Below are 27573 nucleotides of genomic sequence, written 5' to 3'. Positions count from 1 at the left end.
TAGATAGATAGATAGATAGATAGATAGATAGATAGATAGATAGATAGATAGATAGATAGATAGATAGATAGATAGATAGATAGATAGATAGATAGATAGATAGAAGGACAAGCTGCCAACAAACACTCAACACCTCTGGGAAATCCTCAAGATTACCATGAATTAATAAAAAAAATAAAAGTAAGTGTGTGTGTTTGTGTGTGTGTGTCGGTCGATATGTGTAGGATAGATAGATAGATAGATAGATAGATAGATAGATAGATAGATAGATAGATAGATAGATAGATAGATAGATAGATAGATAGATAGATAGATAGATAGATAGATTTTTAGACCCATTTTGCATTATTGCAGTGTTGTCTGAACGTATATATTGTATATAAATTGAACAAACATAACACAACGACGTGCCTCAGAAAATAAAGTTATATATAAATGACACTGTTTTTTAAGGCACTTCGTTGTGTACGACGTACAACGTTTCAGTTTCCCTCCTCTCCCAGGCGCGTCATAAACATCATATTAGGGCACTTGGGAGTTCGCTAGATCACTTCGTAGAGTCCATGGATACCGGAGTCTACTGACTAGTCTGCAGGTTGCTGCGCAGGTTTGGGACGCGGCCTAGAATAAGGGGGGGGGGGGGGGGGGTAGCCGCTGCTCTTGGCTCGGTGCGCTGCCTTGTGTGTCTGCGGTGCCACTCAGTGAACTCGCCGGGCGGGATTTCCGCAAATTGATATCCGTCGAGTATGGCGAAGACTTACGATTATTTGTTTAAACTGCTGTTGATCGGGGACTCGGGAGTCGGGAAGACCTGTGTGCTGTTCAGATTTTCAGAAGACGCCTTTAACTCGACTTTTATCTCAACTATAGGTGCGGTGCCCGACTCTGACATGCTCAGCGCTAGCTTAGCTAAACCCTACAGGCTAGTCAGCTAGCACGCTAATATTTTCTTTACACACAATTAATTGGGTTAATTCGCATTCGAATTAGTCGTTTCCTAATTTTAGTGTCATTTATTGTGCATATTGAAATGAATGTAAATCCTTTTGTTTTAAGCTAGTTTCGGTGTCTTGGCTAGTTGCTAGCGTCAACTGACTAGCCGCGGCTAGTTTTTTAGGTTGACGCAACGTAACATTATTCATTGTTTTTAATATACCAAAGTCTGTGTGCATTTGCTATAATGACGCCTAAACACCACAAAAGATTCTTATTTATTTGTTTATTGGGTAAAACATTAAAGAGTTCAGCTTTATTAACAGCCTATATATACATGTATATATAAATATACACATAGCGTCCACATCCTATCATTACGGAAGTCAGGTTAGCTATGAGTAAGCACAATTTCCTTGACTAGAGCAACTTCAGCTAGTTTAATAGCAAATCATTAAGTGTCTGTCAAACTTTTTATTTATCCCACCACATAAATCCTATGGTTTCTTCGCTGTGTCAATAAAACTCCTGGCTAATCCCTGAACAAGCCTTTGAGATCACTACTAGATCACAGGTTTATTAGATGCCTTTTTCATTATGGTGTGTATGAAGAGTAGGAAATCTAACGCACATATTTTGCAAGATTTCCATCCCTGCTAGTGCTTCGTATCAAAGATCAAGCTGAGGAAGTGTTTCAGTAAAGACCTGGTCAGTGTAAAGAGGAAGTGAACAGTATTATCAGCTCTGTCAAGGCCCTGTTCCTGATACCTACAAAAAAAAATCTGAGAGAGAGAACATCTGTCCAGCTGAGTGTTCACACTTTTTTTCTTTTTCTGCTTGTTTTTTTTGCAGGTATCGATTTCAAGATTAGGACAATAGAGTTAGACGGCAAGAAGATCAAGTTACAGATATGGTATGTTTCTTCTTCAAGTGAACCGTCAGCTGATTTAGGTTTAGACCTAATTATTAAGGTAACGTTGAAGGCTACTTCTTCTCCACGCTGCTTCATACGCTCGGGCACTTGACCTTTTTTTTTTTTTGCTTAGGAAATGTGCTTAAGGTGACAACGGTTACGTCTAACCCTTTAGGAAAGCGTGCTGTTCTTAAGCGTGACAATCAATGACAACATGGTGTGATGCGACACCTCTCATTATCCACATGCTGCTTATATTCTGTAAATTAGTGTTTTATTACTCATGTTATTCCCGACATTTTTAACTTCTGCACAAGTGTGTTTTATTCTTTGATTTTTTCCATGCTGTAACAAGCCCCTTCCTGTAATTTCTCACCACCAGCCGTTTTCGTTCACTTTCTTTCTTTTCAATTTAGTTATTACAAAAAAACACAGCTTGTCGTGTTACCGAGGAAAAGAAAAACTGGAGACTCCTTTCATAAATGTTGTCATCTTACAGAAACCTGCTGTTGCTGTAGAAATGTATGAAATAAAGGGGGGAAAATGTTTTGCTAGTTTCGCTTTTTCTTCACGTGACTCACAAACCGATGAGATGCACCGATTTGAACGAATGCAATGGGGAATGAATGCATTCCTTATCGATAAATTAACCATTATTGTCCTTTTAAGTGTTCTATCGTTAGTTCCTCAGATAAGCGGCTAAATAAATAAATAAAAATCCCCTTTGGTGAGGTAACGTCTCTGTCCCTGTAGCTTATCTTTGAGTCTGATGCGCTGTGTTTAAATGAAACAGAAACTATTTTGGTTCCTCTTTACTGCATTAATGTTTTATTTATATTTATTTGTTTAACGAGTTTCAAAGCTTCTTTCCCTGAAGACTGTTCGAGTGAGAGAAGGTAATCAGTGAGGCGAGTGCAGTGTGGCAGGGATTTAATAACGATTTTCGCACACGGCGATCGTGCCCTAATGCAGTGCAGGTGGATTGCGGAATGTGATTGCGATCGTCTGTGCGGCGTAATATTTAACTTGGCCTACTGCGTTATTCATAGTTTACAGTGGCATTTGTTTCAGCTGATAATTAGCTTATAACCTGTTTGTGTATTAAATGTTAATGATTTCCTATACAAAATCAATAGTTTTATTTTCTACCTTGATTTTAAATATAGGAAATCTTTTACTTCCTGAATAAGTTACTGAATAAGAGTCGATGTAAAGACGCCGCTCTGTGTTGTAGACCGACTCTTAATGGCGCAATAAGATATTTTTTAAGCGCTTGCCTCCTGGCAGGTCTCATCAGGTTTGACTTTGTGATTCGCAGGGACACGGCGGGACAGGAGCGATTCCGGACAATCACGACGGCGTATTACAGAGGCGCTATGGTGAGTCCATGACAAACAGTACATTATTTTTTTTGTTGTTGTTGCATTTATACATAATGTTTCATCACACTGATGTATCTTATGTGATCAGGGCATCATGCTGGTGTATGACATTACCAATGAAAAATCCTTCGACAACATCAAGAATTGGATCAGGAACATAGAAGAGGTGAGGATTAGTGAGAATAGAGAGAGCGCACATAGTAACACGCAATCTCCTTTATAACTGAACCTTTGCCTGTTACCCAGCATGCATCAGCAGACGTGGAGAAAATGATTCTGGGGAACAAATGTGACATCAATGAGAAGCGGCAAGTTTCCAAAGACAGAGGAGAGAAGGTGAGGGAGCTTTGATTGTGTATGAAGTTTGCTGTTATGAGTTATCATTCATTAAAAAAAAAAAAAAAAAAAACGACAAGGATGCACAACGATTTTCACGTCCGTCACGTGAACAGCGCAGCTGTTGATTAATGAGGATGCTGCGTTTTCTCCCTTCAGCTGGCGTTAGAGTACGGCATCAAGTTCATGGAGACGAGTGCGAAGGCCAACATCAACGTGGAAAATGTGAGTGAAGTTCACAGACCTTCTTTAAACGTACAATATCCGGGCAAAAGTATTGGGACACCTTACTTTTTCCTGCCATGTGTCCGGGTTTCTGCAGAGTCTTAAAACGTTTAAAAAAATCTAAATTTTTAGGTCTTAAAAAGTTTATCTGCCTCCAATCCTCATCGGAAAATGCCCCCATTGCACTTTAAATTGTTTATTGTTTTGTTACCGCGGTGGTGTTCTTTCTTTCGCTGGTCCAAATATAATTTACTGTATTACGACCACAAATGAGAGGAAACAAATGCAACAGCAAATCAGGTTTCTCTTTTTGGTGCAAATCTCTTTTAGATTGTACCACAGACGTAAAACGGATTTTATTGTTCAGCTATTGGAAAGTGAAAGGTCAGCGATACTCAGCTTGAAAAAATTATTTAGGGCTCGATTATGGCCAGTTGCTAAAAACCTATTTGTGTGTGTGTTTTTGATGTTTTGATTTAGGTCTTTAAAAGTCTTAAATTTGACCTGGTGAAACCTGCAGAAACCCCTGATATGTGGTTCTTCGCCAAACTGTTACAACAAAGTTGGAGGCACAGTTGTTTGGGTAGCATTAAGTTTCCCCTTCACTTCAATTAGGAGACCCAATCCTGTTCCACCATGACCTGTGAACAAGTTCTTCATAAAGACATGGCTTGAAGTAGATCATAAGTGGCCTGCTATAGAGCTCTTAACCTAAACACCTATTAAAAATGAGGACTTGGTTCCCCTTTTGAGTCTGGTTCCTCTCAGGGTTTCTTCCTCATGCCATCTCAGGGAGGTTTTTTCTTGCCACGGTCGCCACTGGCTCGCTCATTAGGGATGAATGTGTAAATTATTTTATTTGCACTTCAGCTGTGTAAAGCTGCTTAGATTTTTAACAATGTCCATTGTCTAAATAATGAATTGAATTGCACATTTGGGATAAACTGGAATGCTGACAGCAGTCCAGGCCTCCTCACCCTACATCAGAACCTGATTTGGGACTAAACGTGGAATGGAATGTTCAAAAACACTCATGGATTTTATTGTCAGGGGTCCACAATTTTTTTTCTTTATATTTTATATTCATAAGACCCCAATATCAAGCACATTCTGAGCTTTATTGTTTGTTTGGGGTTTTTTTACCAGAGGATTAAGTGGAACTTGTTTGTCAAAATGACCAAATCTTATGGCACGTCATGGCAGTGCACATGACACTGAAGAGCGCATTAACAGGTTTAGTTTCATTCCCATGAGGGGTAATTTCGAGTTGTGTAGTTCGAATATTACTCACTTATACGTCAACGAGCACGTGGTAATGTTTTCACTTTTCAGATTTCTATTCATTAGAGCTTGGATAGTTTAAAACAAGCCCTCTTTCAGTTCAGAGTGCCTTGGGTATTTTTTACTGCATGATTCTTGCACCGATACCATTTTATGCAGCCTGGTCTGGTTATCGGTGGCAGCCGGTGGTTTTGGTAACGCTTCGTCTTTATATGCACGTAGCACCCAATGTTGCTTACAATCAAATTAATTACTGAAACCGCTGCATTCATCAGTAACCGTGAGTCTCTAAACGTATTACACATGCATTATGCATTCACTAAGTGAAGTGCGAGTCAACAGAGAGAGCTGTTGTTGTTGTTGTTTTAAAGCTTCTGATTTCTCTGTTCCCAGGCGTTTTTAACACTCGCCAGAGACATCAAAGCAAAGATGGACACGAAACTGGTAGGTTTACTCCATTTTCTTCACTTCTATTAGCATAACTGCTATTAAAGGTATTTTCAGAAGAAAAAAAATTTCTCCACTGCACATCAAACTTATGCCACCTGAAAACTGATCTGGTTCTGTAAAAGGAACCCGGTTACATTTTTTAATCTGTTCATCTTTCTGAACTTGAACAAAAATACGTGCACATTAATCTGACGCTGGTTCTGTTTGTGCCGTCTTTAACAAGATTGTGTATTTATTGATTCGTTTATTTAATTCACTTAGAACTTGTGTTAAACTTTTAATACGGGACAAGCAGAAATACTCATTATACAGGTTTTCATTGCGTTCAGTTAACAATCAGATAAATAATATTAATCCTTATACATCATTCCATGTTGGATTTAACTTTAGATTGAACTCATCTCTATGACTATTCCAGTCGTCTCTCAACTTCTGATAATTCTTGAGTTTGTTTTTATTTTGGGAGGAATTAAATAACGGTACTAAAGTATACAGTGGTTTATAGAGATCTTGAGATATAACAGAGCAGAGTGAAAGTCGGGTTCCAACTGCTGTAATCCATTTCTATTTCGTGTCTCTTGCTGTAGGAGGGCAACAATCCCCAAGGCAGCAGTCAGGGAGTGAAGATCACCACCGAGCAACAGAAAAAGAGCAGCTTCTTCCGCTGTGTTCTACTGTGAAGACTAAGGCCTTACTGTCCTTCACCCTGGGGGCTGGACTCAACTGGACTGTGCTCTTGTTTTTAAGCACTTCTCCCTCCCTCTCCCCCCCCCCCCCCCTCTCTCTCTCTCTCTCTCTCTCTCTCTCTCTCTCTCTCTCTCTCTCTCTCTCTCTCTATCCTGCTCTGTCTGTTTCAGCACCTATCTGCTTCCTGCCCTGGCACTACAGGAGTGCTCGGCTCCTCTCATCTGCTTCCACTGATACGTGACTGTTTCTTCCAGCTCGCCTGCTTTTTTTCGAACGAGGCCAAGGCAGACCATCCAGCCCATTGTAATGTCTCCATGACTGAGGATTGCACCCTAAATAACACATTCCCATTCAGTCTCACAACTCTTCAGTGCTCTTACTGCAGCAGAGAATCAGCTAATAATACCCTTCTGGGGTCGGAGCAGGGTGTGCTCTCAAACGTTGAGGATCATTTCCTGTAAAAAAAACAGTACAGTTTTTGGTTTTTTTTGCACCACCTTTGACGTTTACGATAAAATCGAATAAGCGGCTCATTTCGCAGTCAACATTCCATTAACACACTGTCGTGTTATTTGTGTTTGTCTATTTAACCAACTTATAGAAATATGGCATCAAATTTTTCCTCTCCCCTGAGCTGCCCCATGAAAATGCACACAAGCCAAACTCAAAATGCAGCCTTTGGTTCTTCCTTCCTAATGTCCGAGTGAAATACCGAACTATTTATTCGGATTTAATTCAAGGGGGGAAAAAATCATCTTGCGTTGTCATTTCTCTTGGCTTTTATATTGCGTCCCGCTTGACGTAGAAAAGCAGACGTGTTATTTACGCAACAGGAAACAGCCCTTTTTTTCTTTCTTTCTCCCCTAAAAAAGATTTGACTAGACCCAAAACACAACACACTTGTCACTTCCTGTTCATAGACGGCATCAGGCACCCAGTATAATTCAACGTTTCCCGCCCATTTTCTGCGTGCGCTTCGATGACTAGAGTTCATATCATATGACTGGACTCATCCGCACAGACAACAGCTGCTCGTGCCATTTATTTCGCTTTCTCTTCATTTTTTCTTTGTGTTAGGAACTTGTATCCTCAGAGCTAGCAATAGGCCGAAAGAGCCGATAACTTACCAGCGCTGACACCCAGAATAAAAAAAACAATACAAAAAAATGAAGGATGGATTTTTTTTCCCTTTCTTTTTTTTTTTTTTTTTTTTCAAGTGTTTCACAGACTTTTTTTTTTTTTTTTTTTTCGGAAGCGGAGAGAAAGCTCACCGAGTGGATCGTTTTTTCTTTTCTTTCTTTCTTTCAATGAAAGCTGGAGATAATATAAAGCTGGTTTGAATGGGAAAATTTCAGCACCTTCACCCCCCCAAACACACGCACACACACATACACCCAAAGACTTAAGATATTTTCCTACACGAGTTTGTCCACATCTCCATTTCACCCAGTCTTGCTCCAGCCCGCGCCCTGTGCACCCCCTTCCTTTTGAAATTTCCTAACATTCTGCCATTTGTCTTAATTACTAATACTTGATCTCTCATTACAGATCTATGCATTATGAAGGTGACATTTTTGACCTCTTGTATTTTTACATATTTTTCTGTCTCTCCTCTCTCTGCAGTAATTTCTCGTATCTTTTTTTTGTTTGTTTGGTTGTTTTTTTGTTTTTGTTTTTTTAAAATTTACACTTCTTAGACATTTCCAGTGTCAGGTTTTTTCTTTTTTTTTTTTTTTTGCTGTCAGTTGCTTTTGTGCAATTCAGTGGCTGTTTAATGATGAGACTTGTACAGTGTATTAAGTGCAAAATGCAGTTTTCGCCGTTCAGTGTGTTTAGACCCTGTTACGCACAGTGGATCGGTCTTTCAGTGTGTCCGGCAGAACGGCTCGATCCAGCGTTTCTTTTTTCGTTCCCTTTCTGTGCGCTCTTTGCAATTCCGAGTGCCACTGCGAGCGCGAAGACCGGGAGAGAAAAGTAAACTAGTAGAGAGAAGAAGGTTTATTAACCGGTAGTGCTTCCTGAAATTTCCTGCAGTTTTTGCCAACTGCGTCGATCCTCGTCGAACTGTCTTTGTTTCTTCACTTTATTTTCGAAATCACTGTCATTCATATCGTTTTCTTTTATACAAACGTTCATTTAATTTCCGATCGCGAGGTGAACGGGGAGAAGAAAGTTGTTACATTTTGAAAATAAAATAAAATAAAAAAACGACAAAAAAAGAATTGTAAATAACACTCTAAAAAGAGATCTACTTAAATTGTACTGTACTTTCTAAAAAAAAAAACAAATCATGTTGGAAAAAATTGTCTACGTTTTGTAGATATCAGTGCTTTTGATTTATTAAAAATAAGATTCTTTTAAGAAGTGAAGATTTGTGACTTGTTTCAATCTTTAGCCCTGCTGAATCGGGAGCTGTGGGCTTACGGGTCGGGGTCGAGTCCTCGGTTCTCAGAAACGATACTCATTTCATTAGACAAAAGATGCATTGAATATAAAATAAAAGGGAAACTAAAACACGAAGTGCCGATCGAGGAAGTGCAACATCTTGGTTTGATGTATTTCGCTGTCGATCCATTGTTCTCAGAAGAAAAATGCTGTAAATGTTTCTGAGGCCAGGTGCATTTCCTCCATTTCATCTTCAGTTTCTGGTGGCCTCAGCAAAGAAGAGCTTTTGACTTGTAGTCTGTTTGGTCCTCAAAGGCTTATATTCTGATATGGAATGTGCTGGAAAGAAAAGAGGTGTACAGACTTTAAAAAGTCATTTGTACTGGTTTTAAATGCCTAGAAATGGCTTTATGTAATTGTTTAGATGATTGAAGAAGCTTGGATTTAGAATCCTGGGCAATGGAGTATTGATAATTATACTGAGAAGATTTAGACATTTTACACTACTGTTAAGTCTTCGAGCCCTACATGTGCTGTAGCTCTAACCTGAGGAAGTCCGGCGCTCTAGTGATCATGTGCTGGAAATCCTCTAATGACAGACGGCCGTCGTTGTCCATGTCAGCTTCATTGAGGACTTTTTCACACACCATCCTCACTTCATCTTCTGTCAGCTCATTCCGTGTAAGCTTGTTCAAGGTCTTCTCCAGATCCGATTGACAAATAAAGTCATCGTTGTTAAAGTCTTAGAAAGAGATATAATATATAATACAATGAGCCTATTGTATGAAGAATTTGACTAATTTTATATATATATATATATATATATACTGTATATACACATACACACAGTATATCAAAAGTTTGTGGACACGGTTTTGCCAAGGATGAAAAACTTTAATGTGCTGAAGAAAACCCCAATCTGAAGCCCACTGAATACCATAATAATGGTTTGCCTTTGGAATACGTTGTTCAACATACAAGTACATATCAGTGTCCACATATTTTTGGTTTTTCATTATGTATGAGTATATGAAATAAATTAACGTTGCAGTGGTATGTAAATATATATATATATATATATATATATATATATATATATATATATATATATATATATATATATATATATATAAAATGGCAGTAATTTCTATTTGTCAGAATCTGAATATTTTATTGATCCCATACGGGGAATTGGGTTGCAGTTTCTCCAAAAAGTAAAGAGAAAAGAAACATTTAAAAATTAAGGAAATGCAAATAAATAAACACGGTAGGTTGAAATGAAATTTGTAGCAGCAGTGAAACAGATGGGGGAGGTGGTAGCCTACGGGTTAATGCATTGGACTTTGGATTTGGGGGTTGTGGTTACAGGTTGTCACTCTTGGGCTCTTGAGCAAGGCCCTTATTCCCCACCCCAATGGGTGCTCAGTTGTGGGAATAAAGTACATAAATGGACGGATTTGATCAGCAATGGATCAAATTATATCAATAATATTCATTCTTAATGTTTGCTTGGATCAGGAGCCTTCTAATTAGCACCATTTCTCTTTTTTAACTATACACTTCATGGTCGAACATTCGTACTGGCAAGTGAGTGGAAAAAATTATCCACCCTACAGCTGTCCAACTATAATCTAAACAATTTCATCTTCAAACCTTCTACATCTGATTGGCACGAGATAACAAAATGGCTGCTACTCTTGTTTTAAGCTGGGGTCCGTTGTTATGTTTGAGACCTGATAGTCATATTTACCAAACAATTCGATGCACTTTTTAGGTTAATAGGAGTTATAAACATGTTAGCATTGTAGTTACAGAGCAAACTTGAAGGCAACACACAAAATTCTTGGCTCTTGTGCTACAATTTGATTAAATGAAACAGTGCTGGATAAAGTACACAAACCATGTGCTTGAGGTAAAGTAGAGATTCACTCTGTAAAATATTACTCCAGCAAAAGTGCTCCCTTTCAACTTTCACTTGAGTCAAAATACAAAAGTATCCAAAGTACTATGATCTATTATGGCTATAATGTTCCTATTATCCTTTTTACCACAAGATACTTTGCTTAATCAACTCAGTTAATGTGAAAAGACTCTTAACACACTGCTCTATTATTAGAATTATATTGATGAGCCAAACACTGAATTATATCTATTACAATTATAATGAGCCTTAAACCTTATTTTCAACTACAAGTTTTTGCCCATGGCTAATTTCGCAAAATGTAGTTGAGTTAAAAGATACTTGACTTTAAAATGTAAAGTAAAAGTCTCCGCAAATGGAAATACTTCAGTAAAGAACAGATGCACGGAAAAGCTACTTAAGAACAGTAACAAACTACATTTACTTCCTGACTGTCCACCATTGAAATTAAATGTATAACCGGTGTTGGGACTTCATCAGTCATGCGTGTATCAGGGCTCCTTTTGTTTACTGTCTGTAAATAATAAATGAAAACTTTCTTTTGACCTTCGGAGGCTATGGAGCATGTGCGGCTGTAAAATGTCTTAATCTGATAACATTTAATTAGACAGCCTCGACACACACACACACACACACACACACACACACAACACGTGTGCTTTCTGTTTTTGGAGATAGACCATGCTCTAATAATATACCATGCATTATTTATACGATTTCTTAAAGTACTGTCGGCCGGCCTGTACACGATTATCACAAAAGAAAGCTGTTGATCTCTGCTCCAGTACATGTGTCTCTGACCTATAGTCATCTTAAACTATCTTATCATTCCGAATGAGACCACAGATACACTGGCGTTGTGAGGGGTTTGTCCGTCTGTCTGTGTCTCTGTGTGTGTGTGTGTGTGTGTGTGTACTGTAAATTTGAATTGTTCTGGCTAGGACTGACCATAGATTTTGAATGCATAGTAGGCTTTTAGGTCTCTCGGTGCCATTTCACTCAACACTGAGAACATATCCAAGAAGTCGTCCAAAGTCATGTTTCCTTCTCCGTCCTCTGAAAAGACCTCTGCGATTCTCTGCCGGAACGGGTTATCCTGAATAAGACATATATCATCAAACAAAAAAAGTAATTATTTATTAACATTAGCCTCAAAGCCTTTCCTAAGATCAGTTAAAGGAAATTTCCTCAAGACGTCTCACACCGATTCATAGATTTGAGCCTTTTACATGTAATGATACCGATGATCTTTATGCACAAGTTGCTGAATGGTTTTGACAACCCAGCCATTAGGGTTGCACAAGCCAGTGCACTCTTAGTGCCGGTCCCAAGCCCGGATAAATGGGGAGGGTTGCGTTAGGAAGGGCATCCAGTGTAAAAATGTGGCAAATCGAACATGCGGATCACGAATACGGATTATCCGCTGTGGCGACCCCTAATGGGAGAAGCCGAAAGAAAGTCAGTCTGAATGGTTTCGACATTTTTAGAGGGTTGAGCTTGTTGAAGGTGTTCCTGATCTCTTGTCGTCTTCCAGTGGTGTTCTTCCGTTCGTGTGCGCATGCCACTCAAAACACCTCGAACGACTCGATGCAGCATTGGCGTATGTCAAACATATGTCGTGTCAAACGTCTTTGTGGCAGATTGTGGCCCAGTTTCACGCAGAATCATCGCAGACGTGGTAGCGCACGTGGTCAGAATGGCACCAGTTTGCACTATTAGTCTCGAAACATTTTGATACTACCTCGTATGTGTACCTGATAAACTGGTGTATCTACTGATGACTTAATCATAGATCATAAACATTTTAAACATCTCCATGATTAGTAGTGAATAGGTTTACTAATGCAAATGATAAGCTCCCTGGTTCTTGTTGTGACAGATAACCTACTGATCAAATTTGTGTGAAGTGGCATGTAATGGACTTGCACTTCAGCAAAGTCCATATGTTGATGCTTTCTCAAGTTCAGGGGGATCTGATGACACACAACCTCTCCAAGGCTGCGATCAATTAGTAGCGGATCCATAATTAATAAGGAACACGGAGTGAGTGCCGCAATGTGTAGTGTTAGTGCAGCGGGAGGCTCATATAGCGTACCTTCAGCTCAGGCATGCTGCCAATCAGCTCATAGGGTAGACGCACATCTGGCTGGGTGGTGTAGTCGAGCGGAACGAGTTGTGGGGCCAAATCGCGATACCTATAGAAGAGTCTGGGGGAAAAGAATTATATACAAATAATACATCAGTATATTATTCCTTACTCCTTATGTTGTTACACTTATTGAAAAATTATAGGGACATGGACTTTTCCATCCATATGTGGTTCTTCCCCAAACTGATACCACAAATTTGGACTTTGGATGCTGTAGCATTGAATTATTCCCTTTCATTTAAAGACACAAATCTGTTGCAGCATCACCATGCCCTTGTACACAAAGCCAGCTCCATGCATTGGAATGGAAGTTTATGAGTATCCTGCTATAGAGCTCTGAACTCAACCCTATTAAACACCTTTGGGATGAATTGGAACCCTGACTGCACCTCAGGCCTCCACACCTCCCTACATCAGTACCTGACTTTAATAAGACCCTTGTGGCTGAATGAGCAGACCACCAGACGAATGAACTTCTTCTGCTACCAGTTGTTGCAATATTTTGACCAGATATCGTATTTCTTTGCCTAAGTACGAGGTGGTATCAAAAAGTTTTAAGACTGGTTTTATAACACGCCAACAGATGGCAGCACAAGACTGCACACGCAGTCACAGAGGGCACCGACCTTCATAAGTCAACGTGCCAAAAAGACATCGTCCTGTGTACATCGGGGGCTGTGCAACTGGTGCTATTCTGACCGTGGGCACGCTACGTCATTGAGCTCCCCTCACACGTGATTTTCAGGATCTCACTTCAGCACCCACTCAACTCGACAGATTAGCTCCTGCGGACTTCGCCCTCTTCCCGAAGATGAAGATCCATCTTAAAGTTCGCTGTTTGCTTAGATCCAGCGTGAATCGCAGAAGGTGCTTGAGACGCTTCAAAAAGAAGACTTCCAGCACACATTCCAGAAGTGGCAGGAACGCTGGGAGCGCTGTATTGCTGTGCAGGGGGACTATTTTAAAGGTGATCGTGAGTAAACGTAGATCAATTAAGTACTTCCAGTCTCGAACTTTTTGATACCACCTGTGAACAAGATCCACATACATTTGCGGCATTTAGCAGACTCCCTTATCCAGAGCAACGTACAAAAGTGCTTTGAGTCTCTAGAAATGAATAAATCTACACTGGTACGCAAGATTACAAAGTTAATATAAACATACTGGCAAAATAAAAAGCGCAAAGTGAGTTCCAGTTGGCATGCAAGTGTACCTTTATCTCATTTTATCATGTTGTCATGACATGACAATAAATATTGATATAGGTAACAGCAATGACAACGGTTTATGCAGAAAGGAGTAATTTATTATAACCTTCATTACAAAATAATTACAAAAGGAAACAGAACAGACAAGTTCTGTAACCAATTGTCTTTCATTCAGTAAAAATTGCAATGGTTTTCTCAGCATATCTCCCACAGTGTGTAAATGTATGCGTGGGAACATTAGCCTGATGTGGAACAAAAATACAAAAAAGAAAAAGTACAAAGTAATGACTTTTCTACACAAAATTATAGTAGGGCATCTGTAGGAATAAGGACAGAGCAAAGCACAATGATTCTGACAGAGGGCATAAACCACTGTTTCGATAAAACAGTTCATTTGTTCATTCAAAAAACATACTGAAACATTTCTTTTTTTAATGAATATTTCTGACACAGTTATGTGCAAGGCGGGAAACAATTACATGAAGTTACGTTGAGGTAAAAGTTAAAGTAATGTTTGTACAGTATTGATTTATTGACAAACAAATCCTTCAAAATTACCTCAGAATTTCTTTTCTGGTGAAGAATGTACAGTCCTGTAAATTAAAAAGGAAATGCAAACGATGCTGTTAATATGCAAACAGATTTTCAGGAATCCACAAATGTGTTATTTAAAAACCTTTAGCAGTCACGTACTGACATTTGAAGTCAAAGGAAAATATAATTGGATTGTCATATATTTTCTCAATTTATACAGATTTGCTTCTTGTTTTTAAGTCATTGAGAACAATTTTATCCGCATCGACAGACGGGTTCAGCGCTTCTAAAGGTTGCAAAGGTTATTCTAGGATCAATAGTGATTTCGCACCCTGAAAGGAAATCCGACTGACCTGATATGCGTCCAGTTGCTGCTGTGTGAAAATGGTCTGCTTGTTCCCCATTTCCCCTCGACATGAAGCGCAGTAGGCAGAAGAAACAGGCCGTGCGAGTACCGCTCTGCAATACAGTGGAGATGGAGATGCAAGCAGATATTTCAGCTATGAAATGGCTGCGATAATGAGGACTTGGGAAGAACAGTGGTGGATCAGATATCCCTCTGTGTCCCCATTATAATGGCCAGGTTTCATCGTTTTCGTTGCGCTGAATGGCAGGCCCTTTTTGGACGTGAATGCATGCTGTCGGTCAGCGGGAGTGCCGATGGCACGGAGCCCCCGCTGAGGGCTGGGGGGTGACGCCTCAGACGAAGAGTCGAGTTACACGTGTTTACCCACACAGGTCACAACACAGGAGTGGGTTCAGGAACACAAACATCATCATTAAAGTGTTCCATCCTGCATGTGCAAGCTAATAAATGGGCATGCTTTCGAATATGACGGGAAATTATGAGCTAATAAATGCATGAATTCGTGTATCACGTATCACGGTGATGCGGAGACAATTGTGCGGTAATTGATCGTGAAATATTGATGCGTTCACACTTTTTCTTTGCCATTGTGAGCTTATTGAGAAGGTGCACCCAGGCCAAGGCTGACTGGTGTCATTGAATCAATGTGTATAACCTTTGTTCAGGATTATATTGCTTACAAATACATTTTAATAAATACTTTCCGTGAAAGATCGACTACCATAAATAAAATGGGATTCCAGGTACAAAGTCTTGCCAGTTGGGTGATATTCACTGGCATACTGTGTCTTCTGAGCTTCTGTTAACAGAATATAATCACATAATTAATCATCTAAACAAATATAGACCATTTCAACGACCGTTCGTTCATTTGAGAAAATGCCGAGCGAATCCGGATTCATTCGAGTTAAATAATGCAAACTTTTATATAACTCGTAATTCATGAATCCTTCTCTTTATTTACTCAGATCACTTGAGTCCTTGGTTATCTTGCTAATAACAACATATAAATACAAATGATAAATTTGACTATTTAGTGTTTCCAAGTTGTTGTTAGCAAGTAACTGTAGCAACAAGTAGCTGACTGAGTTGTTCAGGAAACTTCCTGTATGGCCAGAAACAGGGGAGACTAAAAATTGCGGATCCTATGCGAGTCCCCGCTGAACCGTGGGATTCAGTGAATCCCTCAGACAGTTCGTGCCGAATTTTTTTTAACAATCTGTGTTTCCCTCAGGAACGTATTTAGGGGCGGACCACAAGTTTGTTTAGTTTCTGCTTCGCACTTTCAGCACATTTTTTTTTACCACCCTGAAGTGGCTAGCGGCTAGCGCTAGGGATTCTTTAGCTTTTCTGCCAGCTTCAAGAATTTCTCTTAAAAAGAGAAAATCCTGACAATTCCACGTGTTGAAGTGTGACATATGTTAAAGTATGCTGAAATAAGTAGAACAGCTATGTAGATCTTGAAATGTAAAAATGTATTATGAAACACACACACATACTTACATACACACTTACATACACATCTCTATTACCCAAATGGGGTCTAAAAAATAAACAGTTTTTTTAATTTAATTTAATCAATTTAATTTATGCTGATTTAATTGCTTACTCAGTTTAATCAATATAATAAAAATTTTAATAAATTATTTATATTTATTCCATTTTATTTTTGTATAAAATATTGTGTATATATATTTTAACCAAATAGTAATTTTATTTAAAATGGTTTGAAAAATGTAAACTGTTGATGTTCACAAATGTTAAGAATAATAAAATGCTTTAATAAAAAAAATAAACGACAAGCAATTTTTAATTTTGCATTACTTCTCACTAACCGTACAAAATTTTACCGAACCGTGATTTAAAAACCGAGGTACGTACCGAACCGTGAATGTTGTGTACCGTTACATCCCTAATAGCGTTTAGCGAATCAGTCGGACCCATTAACGATTCACAGATTCGGTTGGTGCCCTCTAGTGGAATTCCATGGCAAAAGCAGGAAGAGTCCCTACTGACTCTAGGGACTCAAAGTGACTCGGAAGTATCGGATCCCGATTGAATTGAATTGAATTCGTAAACGTTCCCACGACGTTTTAATTCAAATTAAAACTAGGACCATGTCGCTCACGCTCTCTCAGACCATGTACTAATTTGCTGTACATGTATTTTAAATATAAAATGGGATTTTGTCATTTGTTGCATATAGTGTTCATTAAAATTGATTAATATCTTATACCGAAATACTTGTGTTTTGTATTTTTGTTGTTTTAAAATTCTGTGAAATACTTTGTAAGAAGTTCTACATGATGACGTCATAAAAATGCTGCCTCTAATTGGTGCCTACTCAGTATTTTGCTCAGACTTGTTGAGATCAGAACAGAAAAATGATCCAAATGGAAGAAGGTGGTGAAGATAAAAAAAAATGTGCAGGCTGCCAGCTTTCAAAGTGTATAAAGATTCACTAATAAATATTTGATTGTATCAAATTTAAAGCCCTTGTTTAAAGTTAAGTTCTATTTAACTTAAAGCTGAAGTAAATGTATAATAATCCACCTGATAGTAAAACGAAAAAGTATGAAACTGCAAATCCATTAGAATAAAAGTCAACTGTGAACAATTTAATAAATTGTGATTTTAATTGCAAGATTAAGATTAGGATTAAGATAAGATGTTCAATTATTCGTCCCACAGTGTTGAAATTTCTCTGTGGGATGAATAAAGGTATATCAAATAAAGACATGTTTGTTATGATGCATAAATCTTTTTGAACGATTAGAAAATATATGAAAATATGCAGCCAATGATGCATGTACAACAGCAACATAGTTCTAATTGTCTTAACATAATGTAACTAGTGTAATATTAATGGTTTCTATTAATATCAGTGGATATGTTTGACACATTTTGTATCGGGGGTCCTTGCCCCATGTCTCTATCACCTAACGGGTCCTTGACCTGAAAAAACGACCTTGAAAACCCCTGTTATAGAGCATATTGTGCCCCCTACTGTATGTATACAGAAGTTACAGAAGGAGCAGCATGCAGAAAATGAATGTAGCATATAATGATGGAATGAGGCTGTTGCTTAAGCTGCCACGATGGAGCAGTGCAAGCCAAATGTTTGCCAGTGTTGGTGTGCCAACCTGCTCTGTTGTGTTTGTAATCTCATGTATAGTTGTATGTGTAGGTTATCAGATTCTGTAAACAGTAGAATTTTAACTGGAGTTAGATCGGGTGATTTTGGAGATCATGTCATCTGATTCAACACTTCATCACTCTCCTTCTTGAACAAATAGCTTTTACATACATAGAGGTGTGTTTGGGGTCATTGTCCTGTTGGAAAATAAATGATGGTCCCACTAAGTGCAAACAGGATGGGATGGCATGTTGTTGCAAAATGCTGGGGTAGCCATGCTGCTTAAGTGTGTCCGCACTATTGACTTAATCACCAACAGTGTCACTAGCGAAGCACCTACCATCAAACCTACTCCTCGTTGGTTCACAGTGGGAACCAAACTTCCAGGAACCGTCCTTTCACCCTCTATAAGTCTAACAAAGACATGGTGGTTAGAACCAAAAATCTCAAATTTGCACTCACGAGAGGACAGTTTTATACTCATCTAATGTCCATTACTTGTGTTTCTTGGACAAAGAAAATCCCTTTTGTTTGTTTTTCTTCTAAACTAATGGTTTACTTGCCGCAATTCAACCATGAAGGCCTGTCTCTTTAGCATGGATGTTAAAATAATTTTGTCACTTAAACACAGGGAAGCACTTATGTGAATCAGCAGTTTCTCGGGACGGTTATTCTTAAACACTTATCCTTTGCAGCAGAGGTAGCTCTTGGTAGCTCTTGTCAATGGGCTACTGGTTCTGAATCATGGTTACTTGAAATTGGATGTTATTTGTTTGGTTGAGGCAAAAGATGATTGACTGACACCCTGTCTATATTTCTGCCAAATATACACATTTCCAACAATTGTCAAATGTAAGTAAACTTAATAAATATATACAATTGAATTGGTGTGGTTAGTTACTATTTAGTCAACATTGAACCCTCCGCTCCGCTAGATGGCGCTGTGAAAAACCCTTGAGTTCACCCATAAACATTTTGTTTTCTGTAGAAATCCCGAAATAGTCTTTCTCTCTGGCGTCACTGAGGCTATTACAGATCCTGGAAATGGAGTCAAACGACGCAGGTAAACTATAAAAAATATATTTTAATCGCATTCAGTTCTTATTCTCACACTATATACTGGCTCAGTGTGGATCACTGTAACACTCAGCTCGATGTTTTGCTAGCAAGACGAGGCTAAGCTTAGCGAGCTGTTTTAACTAGCTGACTGACTTCGTTTTTCCTACCCGTATTGCGACACTCCCCACCTCCTGCAACTGAATTGGTTACTAAACACCATCCCTGCAGCTGATTGGCTGTGACTAAAAACATTGAGCCAATCACAGAAACAATATTCGGGTCCAGTCGGAATGAGTTGGGAAAAAAGAAAACAGCGAATGCGCTTATATGAATCATATACACACGTAAATAAAAACGTAACTGGCGACTTATAAATATATACATTTTGTTGTTTATATTTTTTTTCCCCATTTTAGCAAGTATATACGGTACTTTCTGTAGTTATTTCATGGTTAATATTAATATATAATGGTACACCTTCTGTGTTTTTAAGCTCGAGGAGGCTGGAAAAATAAATCCGCTCACCAGAAGAGCAAGTTCAACGTTATAATGCGTCAGGAGGAGCTCATAGCGCAGAAAAAGCGAGAAATCGAGGCCAAGTTGGCTGAACAAGCCAAAAAAAACCCGTCAACACCCAGCAAACCACCACCACCACCAGCAGAGAGGTATCTCACACACTCTATCTCTCTTTCTCCCACACTCTATCTCTCTTTCACACACACACACATACATACAATACAAACATACATACAATACAAACATACATATATAACAATACATTTTCTTCTTCTTCCTCCTACTTATGAGTACCAACAAAACCTATTGTTATGAAACCAAATACTATTGTGTTTCAGTACCACTTGTTTATACCTGAAACAGGTATCTGTCTGTCTGTCTGACTGTCTGTCTGTCTGTCTGTCTGTCTTTCAACCAACAAACCATATTCGTACGATTTTCCGCTTTCTAACCGAAGCCGATTGTGTTTTTAGTCCCGCCGAGCCACAGGGACAGACCCCTAACAAGTTTGTAAATGATGGAAGCTTTCTCCAGCAGTTTCTAAAGATGCAGAAGGAGAAATCCAACCCAAATTCAGGTATAAAACTTTTTACAGATTCGACCCTAACCAGCACCAATAATTTCATTATTATTATTATTATTATTATTATTAAACAAGCTGCATTTTACTGCACAGCTTTACATCCCACATGATCGTCATTTTCCAGATCTTACATTATTTTCTGATGGAAAAAAATCCACCACTCGCAACGTTTTTTTAAAAAGACACTCGGAACATCTAACACGAATCACGGCAGCACTGATCAACAGCTCGGAATGAACTAGAAAAGCGCCCCAAACACGTCTGTTTAATATATTCAGCGTTGCAGAAGCAGGAGTAGTGCTGTTGTACCGCTGATCCGCCCGGCTCTGATTGGTGAACATTGAAAGATGTAATGGCAAATTACAACTGTGCTGAAATTCAGTACAGTCACGTGGTTGTGACGCAGTGATATATATATATATAAATTTTTTTGCAGGTTTTCATTTGCAAGCAAACTAAACGCAAGGTGCGGATTTTCTTAAAATTGGCAGAATCTGCAGCGGCACCGAATGTTCAGGAACGTTAGGAATAATATTTTAAACGATGTATTTGGTCAAATATTGTATACTATTCCAGTTTATACGTTTATAAAGTTACAATGTCTAGATGAATTCACCATAGGGGTTTCGTCCAAAATACACAAATTTTCGGAAATCAGAACGGTCTTAGAACGTAACCGCAACAAAAATGTTCATATATGGACAGGTTTTGACTTCAGCTTACCTAATTAAAAGATAAAAAATTTTCGTACTCTTGTTTTTTTTTTTTGTTTGTTTGTTTTTTTAAAGTGTACTTTGTAATTTTGCAAACCATTTGGATGAAATTTTTCAAACAGTAATAAACTTGTATAATGCATTGAATTGCATGCAGCACCTAGCAGTGACTCTGGAGGAACCTCATCTTCATCACAGAGCCAGAAGAAAAACATCCTGGTTGGGAAACGGCCCGGTTTGGGTGTCTGCAGCATGCTCAATCAGTATAAGAGCTACTCCCAGACCAAAAAGACTCCGCTACAGATCCCTCGCCCGAGTGTCTTCAGCTCGCCGGACGACGATGAAGACGAGCAAATCGATGATGCGCACTACCTGGAGGTTAAAGGTAACCTGGCAGTCCGTGTTTAAAATCCACATTTTGTATTTATTTTTTTACTTTTCAATAGCTCTCAAGACTCAAATGTAAAAAATGATTGTATAGAGCGTATCTGATAGAATGTAAATAAAATGTGCACTGGGAATTTTCTATTTAGCAAAGAGAGGGCTGCACTTTTTGAGGGTAACATATTGCCCTCTGTCATTTTGCAAATGTGGTGTCAAGAAAATCAGGAACCACAGTGAATAAAAACGCATATGTTATTACTTATTTACAACATACGGTATAAACGTGTGTTCCTATTGTCACTCCCCCCAATGGCTCCGCCCTATCACAATGCTTCACCCACCACACTACAAATTATTCACAACCTTTAATAAAAAAGATTAAACACATTTAATAATCATTGCAAAATTGCGTCATAAAACAGGGTTTCCTGTTTTAAAACGTCTACAAAAAAGTATAACGTTTAAAGACGTCACAGAAACCCTGTTTTATGACGATGTATTATTATAATATTATTATTATTATTATTATTATTATTATCACTGGCGCCCCCAGCTGGTTGAGCTCCTGGCGAACGCCTAGAAACGATGCTGCTTTTCATCTTATCTGCTGCAAGTTAACGCTCTGAAAGCATTGTTTCATTGTGAGAGTGTCTCTTTCTTTTTGTTTTTATCGGAAGTGAGCTTGTAGAATAATAAGCTGTGGAAACATGCAGTCCTGGTGGACGTCGCGTGTTTCACAGCGTGCCGCGCTTCATGTCCTGTCTTATTAGTACGCAGTAGTGAATGTGTGAGTAATGACGCCGTACTCATAGCCTGCTTAAAGTTTCCCCCCCAGAGGACGAAGACATGGCCCACATTATCAACCGGCTGGCTGCTTTCATTGCCGAAGGCGGGCCAGAGCTTGAGCAGAAAGCTTTGGAAGACTACAAGGACAATCCCATGTTCTCGTAAGTCCATTAACTGTGTGGCCAAGGATAAAACCGACTCTATGACCGAATCTGAATTCATGTTTCCTTTTTCCTATAGGTTCTTATACGAGAGGGACAGCAGGGAATATCTGTACTTTCGCAAGAAACTAGCAAAGCTTAGGCAAGAGAACCATGGCTCGTGTATGCCACCTGCTGGTAAGAGAATTTTTTTTTTTTATTTATTTTTCCTATTTTTAATTCAGTGTTTGAGAGAAAGAGGGAGAAATATATCCATGGAGCTGTTTCAACACATAATACATCAAAATACACATCAGCCTCATTCTGAGTGTTGAGAAAGATTACCCACGTGCCGTCCCCTTCCCTCTTGTATTCCTTCACCTGCAGTAGACTGATATGAGGCAGTTGAGTAGTAGTTTGAATTGAGACCCAGTACTGATAAGCTGCTTAAAGTCTTCTTCTCAGTGGACGAGGACACCAAGAAGGTGGCGGAGAAGCTGGCCCGTTTCGTATCCGATGGAGGGCCAGAGGTGGAAGCCATCGCTATTAAACACAACCACGACAACCCCAACTTCAGGTGAGATTCCTCACACATGAGTTTATCGGTACAATCACTTTACGCATCTCGAAGCATAGACAAAGATATGATACCATAAAGACATATATGAAGCAGCTACGGATGCAATCCGATTCACCCACATTGTGATGCAGTGCGATCTGGTTTCAGTTCGATTAAAAAAAACTGATGCTATGCAATTTAATATGATACATTTGAATTCTTTGGGTTAGACAGACAACAAATTATGCATTTACTCTAGTGCCTTCTAACACACAGGCCTTTGAAGTGCAAAAAAATAAAAAAAGATTAAATAAAACCAGACATTAGGAAGATAATTTATATTCTGTGTGAATCGATGCATCAAAACCGTCTATTCTGATGCACCAATGCAAATCGATGAATCTTACCATCCCTGAGAGAGAGAGGGGGGGGGGGGGAAGAGAGCGTCCTCTAATGGAGTAGCAGGGACTTCAGTATTTTTCATCTTTTTAATTGAATTGAATACAAAAGATTTTAACTTAGGAAATTAATTTCCACTATAAGATTTTTATTCAGTACATTTTCAATTTATTTTTCTAATCAGTGACTTTTATTATCATTTCAACAATGTACGGTTTGGTATAGTACACAATAAAACGAAACGACACGCCTCGATGACCTTCATTAGGCCGGTTTCTGTAACTTTTATTCCTTCCTTATTTTATATTTCCTTATTTTAAGTCCCCTCCAATGTTACAAGCAGAATCTGTGAGTGCTAGTTGTAAAAACAAATGTTATATTTAAACTTTATTGGATTATGGATATGACTGAGAATCATGCCCCTCCTCTAGCTTCCTTTATGACCACCAAAGTCCAGCTCACCGCTTTTACAAGTCCAAAGTGGAGGAGTACCGTCAGGCCAAAAGCCAATCTGCACCTCCTTCGAGTGTCGAGTCCCCTTCAGGCACCAAACGCCCGGTTGTGAGTCCACCAGCTGCAGCACCAGATACCTACAGCTACAGTCCAGCCCAGTCAGAGCAGAATCAGGACAGCACTTCTACATGTGCCAAGCGCAAGAGGAAGAGTCGCTGGGGGTCCGAGTGTAACCGAGTGGAGATGCCGGTCTCTTCTGTCATCATGCCTCAAATGGTTAAGCCAGATCCTGATGCTCCCTCACTGTCTGGTATTCTACTATGCTTGTGTCCATTTATAAATATCAAAGCTATACACAAATATGTATGCATATATGCTCTACTATACACGTGGGCTTAAATTTAACCGAAGCACAACTGGTAAAGATATAGAGCAAATGGTTTTATACTCTTTTGTAGGTACAAAAACGTGTGTTTTAATGATGCGTTTGACTGCGCACGTGTTTGTGCGTATTGTGTCTGAATTACAGAGCAGGAACTGATTGGATTGGGTTATAAGAAAGGGAAGCCGGTCGGTCTGGTGGGAGTCACGGAGCTCTCCGAGGATCAGAAGAAACAACTCAAAGAACAACAGGAGGTACAAAGCTCACGTAAAACACTGTACCGTGGGGCAAATCTGCCTTTTTTTTTTCTCCAACATGTCAGTTACAAAAAAAGAAGTAAAATTGTATTTGTCATTTAATTTAATTGATGTGATTGTTCATAACTCTTGAGTTGTGCAATAACTTACCCAGATGCAGGAGATGTTTGACATGATCATGAAGCACAAAAAGGCGATGCAGGAGATGCAGCTCATGTGGGAGAAAGCTGTGCGGGATCACCAGCACGAGTACGACAGCGATGAGGAGATCGACACCAGGAACGGCACCTGGGAACACAGACTCCGGAAGATGGAAATGGAAAAAACAAGGGGTCAGAAAGTTACATAAAATCGAATTTCAGTTTGGATGCAGCTGTTTATATTTATATATACACATACACACACACACACCCATATATATATATATATATATATGTATGTATGTATGTATGTACGTAAGTGTGTGTATGGGGTGACCCTGAATAGTCGAAAATTTGATGCTTCAATCAGAGGAGCCTGATTCGACTTCCAATCTCACAGCTGAATCTTCGCACAGGTGTTACATAACGAGGATCATACCATTTTGGTTAAATGGGGGTGCTCAATGTGTGATTTCACATAGAACTACTGTTTTTCTCCCAATGTACAGCTTATTATGATAAGTTTTTATGATATGGTGTAAATTAAAATGTGGAAAGAATGAAGCTTTTAATAAACATTTTAGACGAGCGTGAGTAAATCCAACCCCCTGTGACAGATTTAAATATCACCTTCTATGATTCGTGAGCGACACAGGAGCAGGGATTTAAAAACTGAATAATGTCTGGGAGATTTTGTAAAGGTATATCCTGTTTTATTTATATATTATATATATATATCCTGGTATATCCCACTTAGAGCACAATTTATTCTATACAGTCTATCCCCCCCCCCCCCCCCCCCGACACAAGAAATGCAAATCCTGTCTGCAGTAAATCATAAAGATTTTTTTTTTTTTTAAGTTTATTGATCAAAAAAGTTTTTCTATTTTTCTCCTATATCTTTGTGTGATAATCTGTTTGTTACGAGGAACCATTTTTTACGACTACCGTTGTCATTCTCGTACAGCGCTATAGGCAAGATTTTACAATTGTCACACAACTTTGAAAATCCTCATTCGGTGACACGTCTAATATAATGGCTGTTATTGTGGTAGAAACATGCTAGCAAACATAATCCTGTATTCTTTATGGGCTATGTTTTTGCGTGCAGAGTGGGCCGAACAGCTGACTGATATGGGGAAAGGAAAGCATTTCATCGGTGACTTTCTGCCGCCTGACGAGCTGGAGAAGTTCATGGAAACATTTAAGGCTCTGAAGGTGAGCGATTTCTTTTTCGCCCATTCATCTTCACAAAGACCTCAGTATTTCTGAACATTCAGACAATTTAATGACCACTAAATTTTTGCCTACAAAGACCAGATAGAATTTGATGTGATGTTGTTTTCACTCTTGTTCATAATAAATAAATAGAGAAAAAGCCAACATCCTGAAGGATATTCTCCAGAAAAATACACTTCCATAAGTCTAGATGGTGCATATGATACGTCTGGGCCACAGTGCTTCAGATATATTGATTGCATATTTGTTTATTTGTGTTTAATGATATTAACTACTATTTGTAGTAGTATTTATCAGTTTTCTAGGAAATTTCCAATATGTTTTTCTTGACTTTGGTTATGGCTTTTCATCGTGCAGGAAGGTAAAGATCCAGACTACTCGGAGTATAAAGAGTTTAAACTGACTGTAGAGAACATCGGCTTCAAGATGCTGATGAAGATGGGCTGGAAGGAGGGAGAGGGTCTGGGCTCTGATAGTCAGGGCATCAAAAACCCTGTGAACAGGTAAATATTACATTTAGAATATTTTCGCTTATACAGGTATTCCTTCCATACCTCAACTCTGGCATTGTGTGTCAAACTAACACGAAATGCAGAGAAACGACATACGGCCTGGAAAAGAAGTCTTTTATCTGCACGGTGTAAGAGGCGCAAAGGTTTTCATTGTCTGCTGAAATGAAAGAGAAGGAGAGCGAGAGAGAAAATAAACGGACAGAAAAGACATTTGTCTAAAGCGTGGCCATTATTTCATTAGACCAGTGCAGCTACATTCCTTATTAATTTAACTTTCTGCTATTGAAATATTAAGGAAAAGATTATTTATGATTCAAACATGTAAAATGCAGCTTCATGAGTACACATTTTAGACACGTCTCAATCGTGTATAAATCTGCAAAACAGTTTTGAGCGTATAATCAAGATTGTTCTTGTCCCAATTGTTGCGCTAGTTAGTGATTAGCTTTAAATAAAGTGTGACTTTTTTTTTTGTTTAGTTTTTTAATGTCAATTTTTGTGTCTGTTTGTTTTTGTATTAAAGAGGCACCACGGCAGTAGATGGAGCAGGCTTTGGTGTGGACCGACCTGCTGAATTATCCAAAAACGACGACGAATACGATGCTTTCCGCAAGAGAATGATGCTGGCTTACCGTTTCAGGCCCAACCCTTTGGTCAGTAATGTGAATTTGTTAAATGATTAAATAATATTTTGTTTTAAAATGTTTTAAGAAGCAAATGAATCAAATGGGGGGGGGTAAGATTAGAATAGTAAATTAATTCAAATGGGCTCAAATATCTTACAGCTTGTATGACATGCGTTATACTGTATATCCTGAAATTCGATGAGAAATTATTATTTTTTGGTTTGTTGGTTTTGTTACTAATATTCATTCTTTTTTTTCTCTCTCTCCACTAGAATAATCCAAGGAGGCCTTATTACTGAAGATGATGTACTACGCTGTATTTAAAAAAAAATTATATTAATCATGTCTGGCACCTTTGCTGCAGTCTGTAGTTTAAAACACGCCCCTTGTAACATGACAAGCATTGTAATGTTTGTCCGAACATCAAATTTGTTCATTTTAAAAATTCGGTTTAGTCATTAGTCATCAACTTGATGGGGATATGGTTAAAATGTTTTTTTTTTTTTTTTTTTTCAATTTTTATTTAGAAATCTTGACATTATCAAATCAATGCGATTACGATCCTGTTTGTTTTGTTTGTTCTCAAAACATTTTGTAATTGTGTCGTATTGGTCCCATTAAAGTTTTATTGGTCCTCTAATTCTGTGTGTGTGTGTGTGTGTGTGTGTGTGTGTGTGTGTGTGTGTGTGTGTGTGTGTGTGTGTGTGTGTGTGTGTGCGTGCGTGTGCGCGCGCGCGCGTGTAAGATCAAGTTCTCATATTCTGGCATTACCTAGTGATGTCCAAACCCATGATTTTTGTCATCCAGCTAATTTCAGAAATTAGTATTTTAAATATCTTGTTTACTTAATTTATAAATTAGGGTTCTGTATCAGAATGATCAAATTCACTTGAAAATAAATGCTTAGTGTTTTTAATC

At 38.6% G+C, this 27573-nt stretch overlaps 3 protein-coding genes across 5 annotated transcripts; 2 read left to right on the top strand and 1 right to left on the bottom strand.

Annotated features, from left to right (window-relative positions):
- The first annotated feature begins 184 nt into the window (after positions 1-184).
- rab8a (RAB8A, member RAS oncogene family) lies at positions 185-8576 on the top strand. The gene is made up of 8 exons (XM_083525341.1): positions 185-870; positions 1786-1846; positions 3165-3225; positions 3317-3394; positions 3475-3564; positions 3724-3789; positions 5464-5514; positions 6108-8576. Exons 1-8 carry the CDS (start codon positions 747-749, stop codon positions 6198-6200), a joined length of 624 nt encoding a protein of 207 aa, XP_083381467.1. The 5' UTR covers positions 185-746; the 3' UTR covers positions 6201-8576.
- cib3 (calcium and integrin binding family member 3) lies at positions 6683-18343 on the bottom strand. 2 transcript variants are annotated; one of them, XM_083525349.1, is made up of 7 exons: positions 18248-18343; positions 14758-14863; positions 14429-14463; positions 12609-12720; positions 11462-11609; positions 9139-9334; positions 6683-8931 (listed from the first exon to the last, which is right to left on the bottom strand). In XM_083525349.1, the coding sequence occupies exons 2-7, from the start codon at positions 14806-14808 to the stop codon at positions 8910-8912; spliced, it is 564 nt and encodes a 187-aa protein (XP_083381475.1). In that variant the 5' UTR covers positions 14809-14863; positions 18248-18343; the 3' UTR covers positions 6683-8909. The 2 variants fall into 2 exon arrangements, with proteins under 2 accessions (XP_083381475.1, XP_083381474.1); XM_083525348.1 differs by lacking the exon at positions 18248-18343 and having other exon boundaries at positions 14758-15256.
- A 486-nt stretch (positions 18344-18829) lies between these two features.
- Positions 18830-27295, top strand: sugp1 (SURP and G patch domain containing 1). Of its 2 annotated transcripts, none has more exons than XM_083525297.1 (14): positions 18830-18970; positions 19460-19631; positions 19956-20059; positions 20936-21163; positions 21986-22109; positions 22189-22286; positions 22554-22665; positions 23478-23809; positions 24029-24135; positions 24293-24470; positions 25390-25496; positions 25875-26020; positions 26553-26682; positions 26928-27295. In XM_083525297.1, the coding sequence occupies exons 1-14, from the start codon at positions 18952-18954 to the stop codon at positions 26952-26954; spliced, it is 1884 nt and encodes a 627-aa protein (XP_083381423.1). In that variant the 5' UTR covers positions 18830-18951; the 3' UTR covers positions 26955-27295. The 2 variants fall into 2 exon arrangements, with proteins under 2 accessions (XP_083381423.1, XP_083381422.1); XM_083525296.1 differs by having other exon boundaries at positions 22542-22665.
- Positions 27296-27573: the final 278 nt, after the last annotated feature.

Source organism: Silurus aristotelis, assembly GCF_946808225.1.
Source record: "Silurus aristotelis genome assembly, chromosome: 22".
Taxonomy (NCBI): domain Eukaryota; kingdom Metazoa; phylum Chordata; class Actinopteri; order Siluriformes; family Siluridae; genus Silurus; species Silurus aristotelis.
This window is presented reverse-complemented; position numbering and strand designations above follow the sequence as displayed.

What these genes read in the sequence shown, in the direction of transcription:
- rab8a (XM_083525341.1), top strand. Translation starts at nt 747, where the DNA reads ATGGCGAAGACTTACGATTATTTGTTTAAACTGCTGTTGATCGGGGAC. An exon ending in GACTTTTATCTCAACTATAG is followed by an intron (nt 871 to 1,785) that starts GTGCGGTGCCCG and finishes TTTTTTTTGCAG; the next exon opens with GTATCGATTTCAAGATTAGG. An exon ending in CCAAAGACAGAGGAGAGAAG is followed by an intron (nt 3,565 to 3,723) that starts GTGAGGGAGCTT and finishes TTCTCCCTTCAG; the next exon opens with CTGGCGTTAGAGTACGGCAT.
- cib3 (XM_083525349.1), bottom strand. Translation starts at nt 14,808, where the DNA reads ATGGGGAACAAGCAGACCATTTTCACACAGCAGCAACTGGACGCATAT. An exon ending in GCAGCATGCCTGAGCTGAAG is followed by an intron (nt 11,610 to 12,608) that starts GTACGCTATATG and finishes TGTCTTATTCAG; the next exon opens with GATAACCCGTTCCGGCAGAG. An exon ending in CTATGCATTCAAAATCTATG is followed by an intron (nt 9,335 to 11,461) that starts GTCAGTCCTAGC and finishes TCTCTTTCTAAG; the next exon opens with ACTTTAACAACGATGACTTT.
- sugp1 (XM_083525296.1), top strand. An exon ending in AACTCAAAGAACAACAGGAG is followed by an intron (nt 24,136 to 24,292) that starts GTACAAAGCTCA and finishes TAACTTACCCAG; the next exon opens with ATGCAGGAGATGTTTGACAT. An exon ending in GTTTCAGGCCCAACCCTTTG is followed by an intron (nt 26,683 to 26,927) that starts GTCAGTAATGTG and finishes TCTCTCCACTAG; the next exon opens with AATAATCCAAGGAGGCCTTA.